The 20,812-nt window shown below is 37.4% G+C and overlaps 1 protein-coding gene across 1 annotated transcript in view; it reads right to left on the reverse strand.

The window, feature by feature from the left end:
* Positions 1-2,471: 2,471 nt before the first annotated feature.
* GPM6A (glycoprotein M6A) overlaps positions 2,472-20,812 on the reverse strand; it is a gene marked incomplete at its 5' end in the record, with an annotated part of 136,204 nt that continues 117,863 nt past the window's right edge. Inside the window, 4 exons of the mRNA XM_083367305.1 lie at positions 2,472-4,623; positions 8,283-8,348; positions 9,293-9,369; positions 12,620-12,773. Coding sequence (XP_083223431.1) covers positions 4,471-4,623; positions 8,283-8,348; positions 9,293-9,369; positions 12,620-12,773 — 450 coding nt within the window. The 3' untranslated portion in view covers positions 2,472-4,470. The remainder of the gene's footprint in view (positions 4,624-8,282; positions 8,349-9,292; positions 9,370-12,619; positions 12,774-20,812) is intronic.

The following is a 20,812-nucleotide window of genomic DNA, read 5'->3' on the forward strand; positions in this document are numbered from 1 at the left end:
AATTTAGGTTCTGCAAGCATTCCTCATCCAGTAGCAAACAAGGCAAACTATTTGCCAGTGGTTAGCATTTCTCTTTTACTTACTTAATGGGCAAAGTAAGTATGTGCTTCTGTGTCTAAGCCAAAAGTAAAAACATTTTTAGATTTGAACAGAGATGTATGGCACATAAATTTTTTAAAAGGGTACAGTATCTTCCAAATGCAATATACATACATGTTAAATAAATCCAGCTAACATAAAATTTTAGGTTTCACCCAAGTTCACGTTTTACCAGTCGTTTTAAGCACTTTGAAAAGGAAGGTTCAGTGTGACTGAAAAAGAAATTTAGGGTATCCAAATTCCATTTCAGATGGAATCTAGGAAAAGAAACCAGGTGCTAAATGAGTTGAAAGTATTTTTGGAGATGTCATGGGTCTCTTGCAACTAATCCAAGTAACAGGTCATGAAATCAACCTTTGCATCAGCAAAAATGGGGTTGTGATGCATAAGTTGTCCTTCAACACTCTAGGTGTGTTTTCTATCACTCTCACATTCAGAGCTATGATGCACCCACAAAGGATGATTTCATGACCTGTTACTTGGATTACTAACAAGTAATACATGTTCTGGATACACAAAAGTTAGTTTTGTTAGTTACATAGATGCTTAGGATGGGATATCCATGAAGTCTATTGCATTGAAGTCAGCATGTGGAAAACCCTCATGCACTTTTTAACTGTTTTTTTTTAAAAAAAAATCCATCTCACCTTAGGCAACTTGCTCCAAAGTTTTATGGAGAGCAGTAGAATGATGATGATGATGATGATGATGATGATGATGATGATGACGACGACGACAATAATGGGAGGAACCTTGGAGATCATCTAGTCCAATCCCCTGCTCAGGCAGCAAACCCTTTACCATTTCAGACAAATGGCTGTCCATTCTCTTCTTAAAAACTTCCACTGTTGGTGCATTCACAGCTTCTGGAGGCAGGTTGTTCCATTGATTAATTGTTCTAACTGTCAGGAAGTTTCTCCTTACTTCTAGGTTGCTTCTCTCTTTGGTTAGTTTCCACCCATTGCTTCTTGTGTTAATCCAGCATTAGGTAAATACGGAAGTGATAAAGATTTTGTTCTATGTTCCAGGTAAAACTATGGGTCCTCTAAAAGTGCTTCCAACAACCAACATGATGAATGATGGCCAGCTTTCAGAGGGGAGTTTTAAAAGGGCCTTTTAGAATTACGAATATGGCCTTTTGAAGAAAATGTGAGTAATTTCAATTTTGATATCAAAGAGAGATAAAATCTGAGTGGACAAGGTAACTAAGTGACTTAGAATCACTTAGGAAAGGCATACAGAAATATGATAAATAAATAAATTTCACAAAGTTGTGGTCAACTGAAAAAATCCTTTTTATACAATATCATTATTAGTGCTATTAGTTTTAGTGGTTTTACTTTTGGTCTTAATAATAATCTATGTAGAGTATTATATTACGTTGTATCCAATTGCTGTTCATGACCTTAGATGGGTCCAGTGTTTTGTGCTCACTCTATTCATTACTCATCTGTTTTTTTAACACTTGTCATAGATTAAAGGTGATTTGATTACATGTTTTTATTATTTATTTATTTATTTATTATTTAAATTTATATACCGCCCTATTCCCGTAGGACTCAGGGCGGTTTACAGGGAAAATTAAAATACATAGCATACAAAATTAAAATCAATTAAAACTATTAATTAAATTACAGTCCCTGAAGTTAAACTAAAACCCAATTAAATTAAATTAAATTTTAAGCACTGATCATTGTCTGAAATAGAGCAATTTACTTTGATTACTTCAAGAAGAAGCTTGCTAACAGTTGATATCAAAAAAACCTCAGAAATAGCAGTAACAGAGGTACAATACAACCCTCTGTTTCAAATCCAGATTAAACAAACTGTTTGTAGATGCACATGAATTCAGCTGATATCTTTGATGTCTAAAGGTTGTAGAAGTGATGTTACTGAAGAGATAGGACCAGAGTATTGAGCCTGTTTCTAATCTTCCTACTTCAAATTTTGACTTTTGAAAAAAAATATAGAACAGGTATACTGAACCTATTTTATTTTAATTTTGTCTATAATTTGATGCTACACTATTGAATTTCTGCAGTGCCAGAAGATAAGATGCTAGCTTCTTTTATGGTCCATACATGGGTTGCCTATTACATGTTTCTGACATTTAAATGAATAAAGAGTTGAATAAAGAATTATATCTTGAATATGGAGTTATATATTTAATTTGCTCTTATTTTCACAATTAAGATGAACAACGTAATCATAATATCCTTGAAAAAACCTCCCAGATAAGGATACAATAACTTATGATATCACTTCTGTGATCAGCAGTTGTATCTGTCTAAATCTTTGAGAAATAGGAACTTCTTCAGAAAAAGGGAGAAATGAAACACAGACAATAAGTACACAAAGTACACAAGTGTGTTTATTACATTTTTGCAAGCACTTGGTTCTACAGTTCAAAAACGCCACCATCAAGCTGTTGGCACATTTATGTACAAAACAGATTAATTATAATGCTTGCTACAAAGCATTCTTTGTGAAAATACAAACTCTAATACAGAGAAAAGCCAAAAGCATCAACATCATTACATGAGTTTAAAAGACATTTTAAAAAGCATCACAAACTGTTTTAAGACACAAAACTGAAACACTACAATATAGAATACAAAGAAGTTAATAATACCTTTGCAGAACTGTAAATACTGGTACTGCACATTTTGGAATGTTGACCCCTTATAAGACAGTAAAGTGTAAAAAATAAAATAAAATAAAAACAAAACAAATTTAAAAAATGCAAAATGAACTAATACAACTTGATGCATAAACATGCCACAAGTAACTATTGAATTACCCTCTACTTACTACAAGAATTGGTAAAAATTACTGATGATGCATGACTAGTAATTGTACAAAGAAGAGTTTTACTCAAGAATTTTTATTAGAAATGCACTTACACTGAGAAAGAATTCACAATGATCCAATAAGTGCACAAACTAGCTAGGTTTTTTTTAAAAAAACACTGACAAAAATGTCTTGTCAGAATACATCACTTTAAAAGACACTTTACAGCATTCTTGTAGCATTAGAAATAGGCAAAAAATAAAAATAAAAACACCAAATTTGGTCCAATAGTACTTTTGTCATTTTTTATATGTTTTTATGTGTTTTTGTTTGTTTTTAGACAGGTACTTCTTTCAGATTAACATGACTGACTTTTCTCTTAATACTTTCTTATTGAAAATAAAGGTTCAAATATATTATTAACATTTCCAAACAATAGCTCCAGTAGTAGCCATTAACTTCACTTTAACATTATACAGGTAAACCAGTATGTATGTAGGAAAGCTACAAGCCAAGCTATTAAAATTATGGAAGCCTCCTCAACAAAAAAAATCACATACATTCTATGTATAATTCAGACAGGTGCAATCCACTTAATTGTTTAAAGCAGGTAAAAAGACTCTGGCTCTTAAGATTGCTGTATTGTAGATATAGCATTTTTATAAATATAGCTAAGAAAAAATTGCGCAGATCGGCACATGAACAGCTCCAGTTTAGCATAGCCATTTTGGGATTACAGAGGTCATTCTGTAGTAACCTATACATAACTCTATGTAACATTTGTCTATACACCGCAAATCTTGAGGGTAATGGTGGTCATCATACGCTTTGAAAAAGACGCATGGCCATGCATTACAAGCACTACAGTTTGCATGCTCACAATATAAACAGGAATAGCCATCAATGAAACTTTAAAATAGTGAATACTCCATTAAGTACATCAAGAATAATACAATGTTAACAAAGATAAGAAGCACTTCTTTTTGTTTTTTACCTACTCTTACAAATTTAGAAATTGCACCTTTGATTGTTTTTAAAATGTTCTCAGGACCCTCCATCAAGATGCCCGCTGGTCCATCTGGCAAGGTTTCCAAATCTGAAGGAATGTCAGCAGTGTGCCTCCTCAAAAAATTGTACATGGTGTACGAGGGGTCCCTTAGAAGCATACCTGTAGTTAAAGTACTTACTAAAATTCAAACTAAAATGTATAAAAAGCCATTTGTTCTTTTTCAAAAACTTATAAGAAAAAAAGTGTTATGTGTTAACACATATGAAGTGATTTTTAAAAAAACATATCTCTGTATTTGACAATAGTTAGTATTCTGAATCTAACAGAAAATCATTTTAGGGTGCAGGAAAGGCTGTTTCAGGAGCTTTGTAGTAGAAACTGATCACACAAGCTATTAACTAATTAAGAAACCAAGTGCTGGACAACCAAGAATTATATAGGGGCAATGTACAAGTCACCCTACTATGCTTTGTGAGAATCACTTTTTCATTCTGATTTTAAAAATGGAAAGATGGGTGGCCTTTAGTTAAACAACAAAGTAAATAATGGTAGAAAGTAAGACAAGGTTTCCCTTATGTGTAGGCATTAAGCCGCTCTTTGGAGCGGGTAGAATGAATATCATGTAATTCTTGCTCTTCCTTTGATTTAATATCCTCATACTTCTGCATTCTGCAAGCATCTTTCACATAGGCCCAGTTAGCAGACAGAACCATAAGATAGTGGACCTAGGAAGGAAGGAAGGAAGGAAGGAAGGAAGGAAGGAAGGAAGGAAGGAAGGAAGGAAGGAAGGAAGGAAGGAAGGAAGGAAATTTTGTGGTTTTAGTCTTATTAAGATTATATTTTATCATATCCACTTGAATACTTTGAGAATGTGTGTACTTTAAAAGCTCTTTACTAAAATAAGCAGGAATTATTTAAAACAATTACATTCTTAAAATAGGTCATGGCAAACAAAATACAAATTGAAAATACTAATTTGCTATTTTTAATTTTGCAATTATTCCTTTTCTTTATGGCTTTTGGCTTGTTGGAAATGCAGTCATACATATTCCTGTTTTTTTAACTTGTTCAATAATTATTTACAGTAGCTTTTTATCTATACGTCATCTCATTTACTCACTTTAGTGTGTGTGTGTTTGTGTGTGTGTGTATCTTTTTTTACTTTCGCAGAACCATTTCTGATCACTTCTATCCATACCAGTTTGCAGAATTATTACACTACGTTTTTTGCCTTTCCTTTAAACCAACCCAACCACATCTTTTGTTCTTTTTTGGCATTAACTTTAATAATTTTATTTTTTAAACTTCCTATCTACCTAGTTTCTGCACTTCAATGCTGAAAATATACATTTGTTGTATAAGGAACTACTGCTTGTCTAGCAAAAGCTCCTTTCTTGCTGTACTGCAGAGGTGTTTCAATTTTCTTGCTGCTGGAAGAACGACTTTTAGAAAATGGGCATCAGAAGACTAATTCTCTCTTGTAGCCACTGACTTCAGATTTTTTGGGGAAAGGGGGATTTAATGGGTAAAAAAAATCCTCTGATAGGAATCCCAATATTCTAGAGGGGGGGGGGTTAAGAGGGTCTCATGGAACATAGCCAATTTAAAATGATCACTTTATCTCCATGCCATCCTTGGTAATCAGGATGTGTAAAACTAAACAAGTGTGGAAATGGAGATGTCAGAAAAGACATTGTGGTACCCTTGGGACAATGATGTCAGAAACACAGCTTACAAAGAGACAATCTCTCTGAGATGGAGATGAAGCTTCCCAAGACCTCAGAAGGTCTCAGTGTATCTACAGTTATTTTACTTACAGGTGTCATATGTAAACTGAGAGCTAGGTCAAGCATTTTACAGTCCTCTGAACAAAGATCAATTTTCAGGGATTTTTGTACAATTGTTTTTAGTATCTATGAAGATTCTCAGTTATCCAGGTCATAGTAGCATCAAAAGTGTTTATGTTGAAAAGGCAACTGGACTGATTTTTTTGAGAAAAAACAAGACATGTTGTTTCCTAACCTGGAAGTTTCCTCAGTTGTATTGGATGCTGTGGAGACAGAAGGACAGTTATTGACAGTTGAGATTAGTTGGTAGGACAGGGAATTATAGCTTCTGACAGGATGGTGTGTGTATAATAATTATAATAGTAAAATTGGAAGGGACCTTGGAGATCATCTAGTCCAACCCCCTGCTCAGGCAGGAAACCCTATACCATTTCAGACAAATGGCTGTCCAGTCTCTTCTCAACAACTTCCAGTGTTGGAGCATTCACAGCTTCTGGAGGCAGGTTGTTCCACTGGTTAATTGTTCTAACTGTCAGGAAGTTTCTCCTTAGTTATAGGTTGCTTCTCTCCTTGATTAGTTTCCATCCGTTGCTTCTTGTCCTGCCTTCGGGAACTTTGGAGAATAGCTTGACTCCCTCTTCTTTGTGGCAGCCCCTGAGATATTGGAACTATATCATGTCCCCCCTCGTCCTTCTCTTTATTAAACTAGACATACCCAATTTCAGCAGCCGTTCCTTATATGTTTTCGCCTCCAGTCCCCTAATCATCTTTGTTGTTCTTCTCTGTACTATTTCTAGAGTCTCAACATCTTTTTTACATCATGGTGACCAACACTGGATGCAGTATTCCAAGTGTGGCCTTACCAAGGCATTGTAAAGTGGTATTAATACCATGTGATCTTGATTCTATCCTTCTGTTAATGCACTGTGTTGGCTAGTGATTGTCCACTAGGACTCCGAGATCCCTCTCACAGTTACTACTATTGAGCAAGGTACCCCCTATACTACAGTATACCTATACATTTGGTTTTTCTGGCCTAAATGTAGAACCTTACTTTTTTCACCATTCAATTTCATTTTGTTAGATATGGGAGGAGGAGAGAATAGAAATGGAAAGATTGTATTTTCTTTGCAGTCAACTGGTCTTAACACTCTCTGAGAGCCATTGTCCTTACTTGGAGTTTTATCTGTGACCTCAGAATAACCTGAGTCAGAGGTGTAGAAACTGTTGTAGAACAGCCAAAAGGCCTGCATTGTAAATTGGGCATAGGTGGTGTCTTATCCCTCCTCATCTGTTGAGAGAGATCTGTTGCCTTGCCAGTCCAGTTGCCTTTTCAAAATAAAATCCACTTTTGATGCTTTTAATATCAAAACCTGAAAAAACTAGTGTAATTTCAAGAATTGGAACTCAAAACCCAAATAGAAATTTTGACCCCTACCTGTCTGTACATCTTTGTCATAGGCCTTACACTGGTGGTCTCTGTCATTTTGTACTGTTACTAACATCATTCAAATGCAATAACACTGTTTTTAATGTGAGTTTGAAAGTTATTCTTATTGGCAAATCATAATTCATAATCATCTGAAAATCAGCAATATTTCTCCGTGCCAAAAAACTTTCTGTGATATGAAAGAAGATATATATTGTGTTTACTATATGAAGCAGTGAAAATTTTATCTTAGGTGTGGATTTTATCATTGTGAACATTCTGACTATAGTTGTTTTATCAAGAATTGTTTTTATACAGTCAAGCGTAAAAGAGTTACAAAATTATAAAATAATTAAATGCATTATATAGTGAACAAAATCATTTACTTGGCACTCTTAAAAATTAAGCTACTTTAAAGAATTAATCTCTTCTAGTCTGAAAAATATAATAATAGCCACCAACTTTGGTAGTCATTGTGCATGGAGTGTACCCCGAAACATTAACAATTCAAACCCAAAAATATTAGCCCTTTTGGAAAGTATTAAGAAGATTTGGGAAGAGGTTTAAGGATTGAAAGGAACATATTATGTCTAACAAGATTTAAGACAGCCACTCTTGATTTTGCTAAAAATATTAAATAAAAACTTTTGTTGGCCAAATTTGGTAATTTTGCCATTCAATTTTGGAGTTGTGATTATCAATTTGTTTTGGGCCTACATCTGGTCCATAAAACACTCAGATCTGAACTTGGTAATTGTTGAAATTAGTAAATATTTCAAAAGAGTCAAGAAGGAATAATTAAAGTAAAAAAAGTTTAAGGTTTGCAGGATCAAATGACTATTAGATGCTAAAATTATTATTAATTTTTTTATATTTGATTTTGTGTATATAATTGTCTTTTCTTTGAATGCTTAAAATTGCATTCCAAACAATCATGAATGAATTGTAAGACAACTGAATAAGGTTTTATTATTAGGATTAAAGAGATTTGAATTCAAATACCTATTTAATCACGATGTTTACTAGAGGACATATTCATATTCCCTATCTCTTTTGACATGTATTTCCTGATGGAGCATCAAAGTTCCTGGGATTACCTTTAATGTTATAAGGATCCCGAGGACATAGATTACAACTTACTATAAAGGCAAAGTTGTCTAAATCTTACCATAGCAATGACAGCTGCTCCAGCCCCAGCCAGGGCTACAATAAACAAATGGAATGTCATGTTCAGCTACAAAAGGAAGAAAAAAAGTTACAAACTAAGAATATCAATTGAACCCATGCTATGCAAATATCACAGTGCACACACAAATAGTCATATTGTCACTACCATTATTCATTATTTTCTTTACAGTGAATTTGAAAATTGGGAAAAGCTGTCTTAGTTTCATTGATAGGCAAGCTATCAATGCAATAACAAAGCCTACTTCAGTAAGTAAACAGGGGTTGAACATCTTTCCTCAGTATTTCCCTGCTGCCTGTTTTGTTCTTTCTTTTTCCCAGATGGAAGCAAAACTGCATTTATCTGAAGAAGAGAAAGACAGCTATGTCTGTACTGGATAAACTGTGAGCCAATCAAAAGTGCAATCTAGCAAAATGTAATTTCGCCTCTTCTCAAATAAAAAAATATGAAAAGCTAATATATGATTTAACTGGAAGAGATGAGATAAAGTATATACAGCAATATAGTTTTAATCTTCCCAAACATGGCTTAGAAATGAAATATAATTATGTCTGAACTGGCCCGATGGCTAAAGAAACTGATGATATGTTGCTTCAATAAAAGCTCGGGTTGATATATTTTATCATTTTCTATACTAAGACATGGAAAGTATTTGACTAAAAGATAGTTGCAAATTGCCCACTGAGTTTATATGGGGCCACCAATCAACTGAAAATGAACAATGATAAGCCCTTCATTAATGTGTAAATCATCCATAAAATACCTTTTCCCTATATTATTAAAAACAGTCATTTGTTCAATCAAAAATATGATGGTATTAAGGACTTTATTTATGACCATTCAGATCAACACCTTCCTCAGTTGAAAAGGACTTACAACAAACAGAATCATCAGAATTAACTAGCTAACTTTTTGCTGTCAAATATTAAGGAATTGGAAAAGTGTTAGTTACGTCTTTATACAATAACAAAACTTTTCATAGTTTTGTTTACCTCAGTAGATTCACACATCCTGAGGAAATTTTCAGATGCTGTACAAATCTTTTTTTCTTCTCCAATTGTTACAATTCCTGGTATAGATGAAACAGTCAGTGACTTTTAATGCATATTTATCACACATTCATTAGTGAAATTAACAATAAACTTAAACATAGCTTTATGTATAAGAAAATCCAATTAATTGATAACATGACATTTAAAAGCAATTTAAAGAATAACCTTGTTTTAGGAATCAGGAGATTTACTGGCTCTATAAAATTTTTGTACAAAAATATCACTGTTTTCTGCTTTCACAAGTTGTAACTCATAATATGGTCTTGAAAAAGTCAATTATATATTCCTTCATAATATTTTTGGCTGCCACACTGTAATGTTAAGTATTTTTTAAACAAGAAAATGAATGAAATTAAAATTCAATAATAATAAAAGCAATTACAGGTAATCCCCGAGTTACAAGCATTCACTTAACGTTAGTTTAAAGTTACGTGATGAGCACCCCCTAGTGCTTACAAGCAAGTCCCAAAATTACGAATAATGCAGCACCACGGCAGTCATTCTCCCTTATGAGCAACCACAGTGGCTCTGCAACATTCACCCTAGTTATTCCCTCCCTTCCCACCCCCGGCCTGGGTCTCCATAGGCACCAGGCCTTCAATACTCACCCTGCGAAGATTGAGATCCTTCGCTTTCTTGGCTGTTCCAGGCCTTCAGTGTGTTCACAGAGAATGGAGGCCTAAAGTAACGCAAGATCATGCAAGATCAGTGGGGCAAAATCTCACACTACTGATCTGCATGATCTCATGGTACTTTAGGCCTCTGTTCTCTGCAACAGAGAATGGAACCAAAGCTGTGGGGTGTTTCCACGTGCATCTGGAAGCTGGATTGGGGCATTGGAGGCCTTTTCCAAGCTGCTGCCACTGGGATCTGAGGCCAGGGGACACTTCTGGGGTCCCCTGCAGCCCTATCCAGGCTCTGGAGTCCTTTTCAAGGCTGCTGCTGCCCAGATCATATTTCTGGGTTGCAGCAGCCTGGAAAAGGCATCCGAAGCCCAGTTCTGGCCGTGGGGGACTGCAGAAGCATTCTCTGGCCTCAGTTCCAGTTGGCAGCAGCCTGAAAAAGGCCTCCAGAGCCTGGATCAGTCTGTGTGGGGGGATGCAAAAGCATTCCCTGGCTTCAGATCCAGGTGGCAACAGCCTGGAAAAGGTTTCTGGAGCCTGCATGGGGCCACAGGGAGCTGTGGAACCATTTCCCAGCCTCAGATCTGGGGGGCCTCCAGAACATGAATTGGGCCACAGGTGGCTCTGGAAGCATCCCCCAGTCTCAGATCCAGGCAGCAGCAGGAACCGCGGCAGAGAGGAGATGGCTCTTTTCCAGGTGAGTCTGGTGTGGCAGGAAGGGAGGGGGAAGCTTAAGGTATCTTAGTGGGTCGGGGAGGCCTTGGGAGCCTGTTCCTTCACTAAGCCCTCCATGGCCTTCCCCACCCTGAGATACCTCATGTTCACTTAATGAGCCGTGTGCATTTTAACGAGCAAGGGAGTGATCTTGTTCAAGGCACAAGATTCAGTCTACGAGTTTTCGAGTTACGAGTGGAATGTGTGCTGCCACCACATGGCTGTTTTGGGAAATTATACATTATGCTAATTTTGGTCAGCCAAACCTCTCCTACCCTATGACATATTTCCTCCTTCTCCTGATCATGTGCCGTACACCCCTCCCCTTTCTGGGATGGACTTCCTCCTTCTGCGTCCCTGGGGACTCTCCTCCTCCATAACTGGCAGAGACACATGCTCCTCCATGACCAGCAGACACCTGTGCAGACACTGAGTCATTACTGTCTTTTGACTATTCTGGATCAAACTGCTGTATTGTGATTGATCCCTTTGTTAAGACCCCTGTGCTGGTCTATATAAGCAGTTGTTATCACTATTAACAATTCTTTCCAGATAGCAGAACTCATGAAATACCTTGATCATCCAGGAATACCTTTATTTGCATGCAGATGAGATTACAGCAGATAAGGTGTAAACAGATGATGTATGGACGATATTCCAAAGTCAAAAGACAGTAACGACTCAATGTCTACACAGGTGTCTGCTGGTCATGGAGGAGCACGTGTGTCTGCCGGTTATGGAGGAGGAGAGTCCCCAGGGAAGAAGGAGGAGGAAGTCCATCCCAGAAAGGGGAGGGGTGTAAAGCACATAATCAGGAGAAGGAGGAAATATGTCATAGGGTAGGAGGGGTTTGGCTGACCAAAATTAGCATAATGTATAATTTCCCAAAACAGCCACATGGTGGCAGCACAGAATGGGCAGGCTCCATTACACTCATAACTCAAGGACTACCTGCACAAGTATAAATAGACCAAAATACAGAATTATCAAAACTAAAACCAGTTTAAGATTTTAAAGAAACCAGTAAAAATAAGAAATCAGAGTCATCTCTATTACATGGAAAGCTATATAAATTTGGTAAATCATTTTTGTAAAAAATCAAAAGATGACAGGAAAAAGTTCTTCGCTGCTCCCTGAGTTTGACTGAGAGCACCAACAACCCCTCAGCTACAAATATTCTCCTTTTTACCACATGTGGTAGAAAAAGATATTCAATAAATTCTAGAAATCAATCAATTACTCTGTGTACCAGCCAAAAAGGGACGCGGTGGCTCAGTGGGTTAGGACGCTGAGCTTGTCGATCTGAAGGTCGGCAGTTTGGCAGGTCGAATCCCGAGTGCCGTGTAGCAGAGTGAGCGCCTGTTACTCATCCCAGCTTCTGCCAACCTAGCAGTTCGAAAGCACGTAAAAATGCAAGTAGAAAAATAGGGACCACTGCGGTGGGAAGGTAACAGCGTTCCATGCACCTTTGGCGTCTAGTCATGCCGGCCACATGACCACGGAGACGTCCTTGGAGAAGTGCTGGCTCTTTGGCTTTGAAACGGAGATGAGCACCGGCCCCTAGAGTCGGAAACGACTAGCATGCATGTGCGAGGGAACCTTTACCTTTACCTACCTTACCAGCCAAAAGCGCTCTTACCCATAAATGATAAGGATAGAAAGGAGTTGAAATTAAACAAAACTAAACAGATCCATCCAATTTGATATGCAATAAAACAATATTATTAGTTTAAAACCAGGATCAAAATAGCCAAGGAGAGCAAAATCAAAAGCCTGTTGCTAATAAAGACCTACATTGGTGCAGAAATTTACTCCAGAGGAGAATGATAGATTTAGAATAATATTTGTATACATCCAAGATTTCAAACAGCAAACATGCCTTTTAATTAATATTTTATTGATATAATTAATCAATATTTTAATTGTTTACCAAACTGACGAAGATCCAAGCAGAAATTTGCTCCTTCCACAAGGGTGGTGTTTTTACAAATGGTCCACAGGTTGAAATACATGTAAACAGGCAGAGAGGTGAAGGCTGTAACTCCCAGCCAGGCCAACATGAAGATATAAGTCAGCATGATAAACTGTAACAAATATGAACAAATAAGATAAAATCTGGCAAGTGTTAAAACCTGCAGAGAAGAAAAGTAATATTTGCCATAGAACAAAATATTTATCTCTTACAATTGGCATAAACAATTAATTTCTTATGAGACCGAAAAAAGGCTCAAGACAAACTGCATATATTAATCACTAAAGTAATTTAATCCTATATTTAGGCTTCCACAGTTTAATAATAATAATAATAGTAATAATAATAATAGTAATAATAATAATAATAATAATAATAATAATAATAATAATAATAATAATAATAATAATAATAATAATAATAATAATAAAGTTGGAAGGGACCTTGGAGGTCATCTAGTCCAACCCCCTGCTCAGGCAGGAAACCTTATACCATTTCAGGCAAATGGCTGTCCAGTCTCTTCTTAAAAACCTCCAGTGTTGGAGCATTCACCACCTCTGGAGGCAGGTTGTTCCACTGGTTAATTGTTCTAACTGTCAGGAAGTTTCTCCTTAGTTCTAGGTTGCTTCTCTCCTTGACTAGTTTCCATCCGTTGCTTCTTGTCCTGCTTTCAGGTGCTTTGGAGAATAGTTTGACTCCCTCTTCTTTGTGGTAGCCCCTGAGATATTGGAACACTGCTATCATGTCAGCCCTCACCCTTCTCTTCGTTAAACTACACATACCCAATTCCAGCAACCGTTCCCTATATGTTTTAGCCTCCAGCCCCATAATCATCTTTGTTGCTCTTCTCTGTACCCTTTCTAGAGTCTCGACATCTTTTTTACATCGTGGTGACCAAAACTGGATGCAGTATTCCAGGTGTGGCCTTACCAAAGCATTGTAAAGTGGCATTAGTACTTCACTTGATCTTGATTCTATCCCTCTGTTAATGCAGCCTAGCACTGTATTGGCTTTTTTGGCAGCTGCAGCACACTGCTGGCTCATATTTAAGTGATTGTCTACTAAGACTCCGAGATCCCTCTCACAGTTTCTACTATTGAGTAAAGTACCACCTATACTATACCTATGCATTTGATTTTTCCTGCCTAAATATAGAACCTTACTTTTTTCACCATTGAATTTCATTTTGTTAGATAGTGCCCAGTGTTCGAGTCTGTCCAGATCCTTCTGTATCTTAAGCCTATCTTCTGGAGTGTTGGCTATTCCTGCCAGCTTGGTGTCGTCTGCAAATTTGATGAGTTCCCCATCTATCCCCTCATCGAAATCATTGATGAAGATGTTGAAGAGCACTGGGCCCAGAACAGAGCCCTGGGGCACCCCACTACACACTTCCTTCCATGTAGATACAGTTCCATTGAGGACCACACGCTGAGTACGGCCTGTCAGCCAGCTACGAATCCATCTGGTGGTAATGCTATCTAAACCACATTTTTTCTATCTTATCAAGTAGTAGGTTGTGATCTACTTTATTAAATGCCTTACTGAAGTCCAAGTAAATTATATCTACAGCATTCCTCTGGTCCACTAGTTTTGTCACTTGGTCAAAGAATGTAATAAGATTTGTCTGGCATGATCTGTTTTTGACAAACCCATGTTGACTTTTAGTGATGACTTTGTTTGCATCAAGGTGTTCACTGATTTGTTGTTTGATTATCTTTTCCAGAATCTTCCCAGGTATTGAGGTCAGGCTGATAGGTCTGTAGTTTCCTGGATCTATTTTTTTCCCTTTTTTGAAGATGGGAACTACATCAGCTCTTTTCCAGTCCTCTGGTAATTCCCCAGTGCTCCAGGAACTTTGAAAAATATAGTTCAGTGGTTCTGAGATCACGTCTGCCAGTTCCTTGAGAACTTTGGGGTGTAATCCGTCTGGTCCTGGTGATTTGAACACGTCTAGGCTGGACAGGTGCTCACTTACCATTTTCTTGCCTATCTTAACTTGTGTTTCTATTCTGTTTTTTATGGCACTGGTTTGGGTAGGTTGGACTGTTTTTTCCCTTTGTGTAAAGACAGATGCAAAAAACGAATTAAATAGTTCTGCTTTCTCCCTATGGGATTGATTAGTAGTAGCTCTGACAAATACAAAATATGCTATAAAATGGAATAGTAACTTCTGTTTCTATCTATTTAGTCATTGGATTTTATTGATTCATTATTTTTCTTCTTTAAGGCAATTTTTTTAAAGTTTTAATGTTTAATATTTAATCCATTGAAAGAATTTGAAATGACTTAGAAATACAATATAGACACAGTATTTATGCTCTGTCAGTGATAGAAGTTTACATTAACTTGAAACCTGGACAAAGTATTCTATCCCAGTCACTTTAATTGCATAAGGAAATGATCATAGCCACTCCTATATCAATAACTGCCCTCTCTATATTATTTTGCTCGACAATAGGTTACATTGAAGTCATCAATATTTAAACCCCACATAGGGTGATGTGAGACAGAATTGGGTCTCTGGTATGGGGCTACATCTTTCAAACTGCATGAAGACATTTAAGTGGTACAAAAAGCCAATTTCATAAGAACACTCCATCTTACACACACTGCTCTCATAAAATAAATGCAATCTTATAGACATTAATATATTTCTTTTATATTTTATTTTGGGGTTTTTAAATCAAATCCACTAAAGTAGCTGGAGAATCAAGAGATTGCACCTCAAGCTGGTAAGCATTACTGTATAACTTTTGCAATTGATACATACGCCTGCCATTCTTCTCCCTTTGTTGTAAATGAACACTGTTGATATCTGTAATTCCCCAATCCCCTATTTTCCTTCCAATAGTAGTAAACAGTTTCCCATATGTAGGTGATGCACTCACCTCACCTGAAATAATAACAGTTTAAATAATCAGAACCTTTTTTAAACAAATTCTTACAGGATCACAGAATGCATGGAGCAGAAGAACCAGCCATTGAAACCCACAATGGGCTGAATTAAATATTTCATTTACTTTCCAGAAAAATATACTCAAGTCATTTCAGCAATCCTCCCTCAATCCTGTTGGGAAAGGTCAAGGCATATCCACAAGTAGAACAACAAGTCTGCACTGCTCAATTTTAGCTCTCATTTTATTAAAAGCATGAACTACATTTCAATTCTTGCTATTTTTCTGTATGTTTTCCTTTCTTCTCTAACTATCCTTTTTCCATACTGACACAACAATGACAAAGGTGAGCCAGTAGGTTATTAATTTATTTGCTTCAGGCAGATTTCCAGTTGAAAGACTGATAATAAACTGTTACACAACAGATGAATATATTAAAAATAATGCTGTGCCCAAACTCCACCTTGTATACTTCTTTTGTCACAATGAGGCTGGGAGCTGATATGCATTGTGCTTTCTCTATCACAGCTCATAAAGTTGTTTATGTAGCCCAGGCAATTGCTCTTTTAATAGTTGAATATACAGTAGTAGGCAGAGATCCTGTATCCTATTCTAGTAACAGAAAAAGAACAATTACCTAAAATTACCCTAAACTTCAACTCAGTGTGACATGTGATATAGATTACCTTCATCAGGATTTAATACAATTAGGAAGTTGCCTTGGAAGCTTAATTAAAATAAAAAAGTAAATGAACTTCTCATTTAAAAAAGATTGAATTTTCTGTCTTAGCCTTCTTCTATCATTTCTGTTTAAGAGCTCCATGAAACCACAGCATAATGCAAATAGATAAGACATCTTTCCCAAATTTAGACACGTTCACTGCAGAAAGTAGGTGAAAACAAAACTCATTTTAAAATCTGAGAATACAGACTACAAATAAAAGACATCACTTATTTAGCTAAGAAGGCATACTGATGATAGGATATGGTGATTTCCATTGGATGCCAAGAGTTAACCTCACCCAAAGGTTCCAAATAGATGTTAAACAGGAATGGAAAGGGAGTCAAACCCTGTGGTGATCCACACAGAACACATTTAGGCTAGAGCTCTCCCTGCTACAAGTGGAACTGACATTAGACAACTATTACAAAATTATGCCTACAGCTCCCAACCTTCTAAACGGTACTGAACATTGCTAAATGAGGGGAGGACACATATATATATATTTCTTTTTTAAATATAATAATTATTTTTTAAAACAAACTAAGATTAAAAACTAACAAAAACTAGTATAAAGTAGGGGGGGAAGAAAAAGCAAAGAAAAAGAAAAAGCAAGAAATGCAAGAAAAGAAAAAAGTTGAAGAACGAAAAAAATATCAATTTAGTACAAGAACCAACTTAATTCTGATTAGTTCAGAGTCCACTTCTGACCTGATACTAAGCCCTCAAAGCATCTACATACAATGTGTTCTACCTTCAATCAATAAGTAATATATTAAAAAACATAACCATTTCAACATCTTCTTCAGGACTGGAATAGGAAAAAGCTCCTGCACAAGGATAATACTGGGAGGAACTCAAGTAAATAGGCTTTTCCAATGACATGCAACAAAAACAAAAGATAGGATCATTTTAGCTTATGATGCTGGATCACTAGCAGAAAAAATCCTGTGTCAGCTCTAAAAGTAAAAAGGGCTGAGAACAATTGGAAAACAACACATTCTTCATAAAATTCTCATCCAGTTGTTGTTGTTAGCTGCGAAGCCATGTCCGACCCATCGCGACCCTATGGACAACATTCCTCCAGGCCTTCCTGTCCTCTACCATCTTCTGGAGTCCACTTAAGCTCACGCCTACTGCTTCAGTGACTCCATCCAGCCACCTCATTCTCTGTCATCCCCTTCTTCTATTGCCCTCGATCTTTCCCAGCATTAGGCTTTTCTCCAGTGAGTCCTTCCTTCTCATTAGGTGGCCAAAGTATTTGAGTTTCAACTTCAGGATCTGGCCTTCTAAAGAGCAGTCAGGATTGATCTCCTCTAGGACTGACCGATTTGATCGTCTTGCAGTCCAAGGGACTCGCAGGAGTCTTCTCCAGCACCATAGTTCAAAGGCCTCAATTCTTTGGTGCTCAGCCTTTCTTATGGTCCAACATTCACTGTCATACAGTGCAACTGGGAAGACCATAGCCTTGACTATACGCACTTTTATTGACAGGGTGATGTCTCTGTTTTTTAGTGTGCTGTCTAGATTTGCAATTGCTTTCCTCCCCAGGAGCAAGCGTCTTTTAATTTCTTGGCTACAGTCCCCATCTGCAGCGTTCTTGGAGCCCAGGAAAATAAAATCTGTTACTACCTCCATTTCTTCCCCATGTATTTGCCAGGAATTGAGAGGGCGGGATGCCATGATCTTGGTTTTCTTTATGTTAAGTTTCAACCCAACTTTTGCACTCTCCTTCTTCACCCGCAACAAGAGGCTCTTTAGTTCTTCTTCACTTTCTGCCATTAGAGTGGTATCATCTGCATATCTTAGGTTGTTGATATTTCTCCCGGCAATCTTAATTCCAACTTTTGATTCATCTAGCCCTGCCTTTCTCATGATGTGCTCTGCATATAAGTTAAATAGGCAGGATGACAGTATACAGCCTTGCTGGACTCCTTTCCCAATTTTGAACCAATCAGTGGTTCCGTGTCCAGTTCTCACTGTTGCTTCTTGACCCGCATATAGTTTTCTCAAGAGACAAATAAGATGGTCTGGTACTCCCATCTCTTTAAGAACTTGCCACAGTTTGTTGTGATCCACACAATCAAAGGCTTTAGCATAGTCAATGAAGCAGAAATAGATGTTTTTCTGGAACTCCCTAGCTTTCTCCATGATCCAGCATATGTTGGCAATTTGATCTCTAGTTCCTCTGCCTCTTCGAAATCTTGCCTGTACTTCTGGCAGTTCTTGATCCACATACTGCTGAAGTCTAGCTTGCAGGATTTTAAACATAACTTTACTAGCATGTGAAATGAGTGCAATGGTGCAATAGTTTGAACATTCTTTGGCACTGCCTTTCTTTGGAATTGGAATGTAAACTGATCTTTTCCAATCCTGTGGCCACTGTTGAGTTTTCCAAATTTGCTGGCAAATTGAGTGTAGCACTTTTACTGCACCATCTTTTAAGATTTTGAATGGCTTAGCTGGAATACTGTCACCTCCACTAGCTTTGTTGTTGCTCAACTTTCCTAAGGCCCATTTCACTTCACATTCTAGAATGTCTAGCTCAAGGTCAGTGACCACCTCATTGTGATTATCAGGGATGTCAAGCTCATTCTTGTATAGTTCTTCTGTGTAATTTTGCCACCTCTTCTTAATCTCTTCTGCCTCTGTTAGGTCCCTGCCGTTTTGGTCCTTTATCATGCCCATTTTTGCATGAAACGTTCCCTTCATCTCTCCAATTTTCTTGAAAAGATCTCTGGTCCTCCCTATTATATTGGTTTCTTCTATTTCTTTGCACTGTTCATTTAAGAAGGCATTCTTATCTCTTCTAGCTATTCTCTGGAATTCTGCATTCAATTGGGCGTGTCTTTCTTTTTCTCCCTTGCCTTTTGCTTCCCTCCTTTCCTCAGCTATTTGCAAAGCTTCCTCAGATAGCCATTTTGCTTTCTTGCATTTCTTTTTCTTTGGGATGGTTTTAGTTGCTACCTCTTGTACAATGTTGCGAACCTCCATCCATAGTTCTTCAGACACTCTGTCTATCAGATCTAATTCCTTAAATCTATTTGTCACCTCTACTGTATATTCAACAGGGATATGATTTAATTCATACCTGAGTGGCCTAGTGCTTTTCCCTACTTTCTTCAATTTAAGTCTAAACTTTTCAACGAGAAGCTCATGGTCTGAGCCACAGTCAGCTCCTGGTCTTTTTTTAACTGACTGTATAGAGCTTCTCCATCTTTGGCTGCAGAGCACATAGTCAATCTGATTTCTGTGTTGACCGTCTGGTGATGTCCATGTGTAGAGCCATCTCTTGGGTTGTTGGAAAAGAGTGTTTGCTATGACCATCATAATCTCTTGACAAAATTCTATCAGCCTGTGCCCTGCTTCATTTTGTACTCCAAGACCAAACTTGCCTGTTATTCTGGTTATCTTTTGGCTTCCTACTTTAGCATTCCAATCCCCCATGATGATAAGGACATCATTTTTTGGTTAGTTCTATAAGGTGCTGTAGGGATACATCGAACTGGTCAATTTCATCCTCTTCAGCACCGGTGGTTGGGGCATAGACTTGGACTACTGTGATACTGAATGGTTTGCCTTGGATTCGAACTGAGATCATTCTGCCATTTTTGGGATTGTATCCCAGTATTGCTTTTCCTACTCTTTTATTGACTATGAAGGCTACTCCATTTCTTCTGAAGGATTCGTGCCTGCAGTAGTATACCTGATGGTCATCTGAATTAAATTCACCCATTCCTGTCCATTTTCGTTCACTGATTCCTAAGATGTCGATGTTCAGTCGTCATCTCTTGTTTGACCACCTCCAGCTTGCCTTGATTCATGGATCTTACATTTCAGGTTCCTATGGAGAAAAAATCTTTACAGCATCGGACTTTCCTTTCACCACCAGATACATCCACAGCTGAGCATCCTTTCGGCTTTGGCCCAGTCACTTCATTCTTTCTGGCACTACTAGTACTACCACTCTGCTGTTCCCCAGTAGCATATTGGACACCTTCCGACCTGAGGGGCTCATCTTCCAGCATCATATCGTTTTGCCTTTTGTTACTGTCCATTGGGTTTTCATGGCAAAGATCCTGTAGTGTGTTGCCATTTTCTTCTCCAGTGGATCACATTTTGTCAGAACTCTCTGCTATGACCTGTCTGTCTTGGGTGGCCCTGCACGGCATAGCTCATAGCTTCATTGAATTACACAAGCCCCTTTGCCACGACAAGGCAGTAATCCATGAAGAGGTCTCATCCATTAGCATTTGTCAATGCCAGAAGTCTCCAATACTGTCAGAGTTTTTTTTTTTTTCAAAATAGACACGCTTCTTTCAACATTTATGAGAAACACTTGCCAAATCTGAAAAACTCAGGCTCTCATGAAAATACTTACCTCAGACATTTCCTGAAGCACCTTTCAAAGTTGATTTGGCCTTGGTGAATGCACTTGGTAAAGTTGAAAGACAAAGCAGTTGCAAGGCAATGCTCTCTTCACAACATTCTCTGTCAGCACTCACCAAAACAGGAAGGTTTGGTTTTTGTAAATTA

Source organism: Vipera ursinii, assembly GCF_947247035.1.
Source record: "Vipera ursinii genome assembly, chromosome: 7".
NCBI lineage: Eukaryota > Metazoa > Chordata > Lepidosauria > Squamata > Viperidae > Vipera > Vipera ursinii.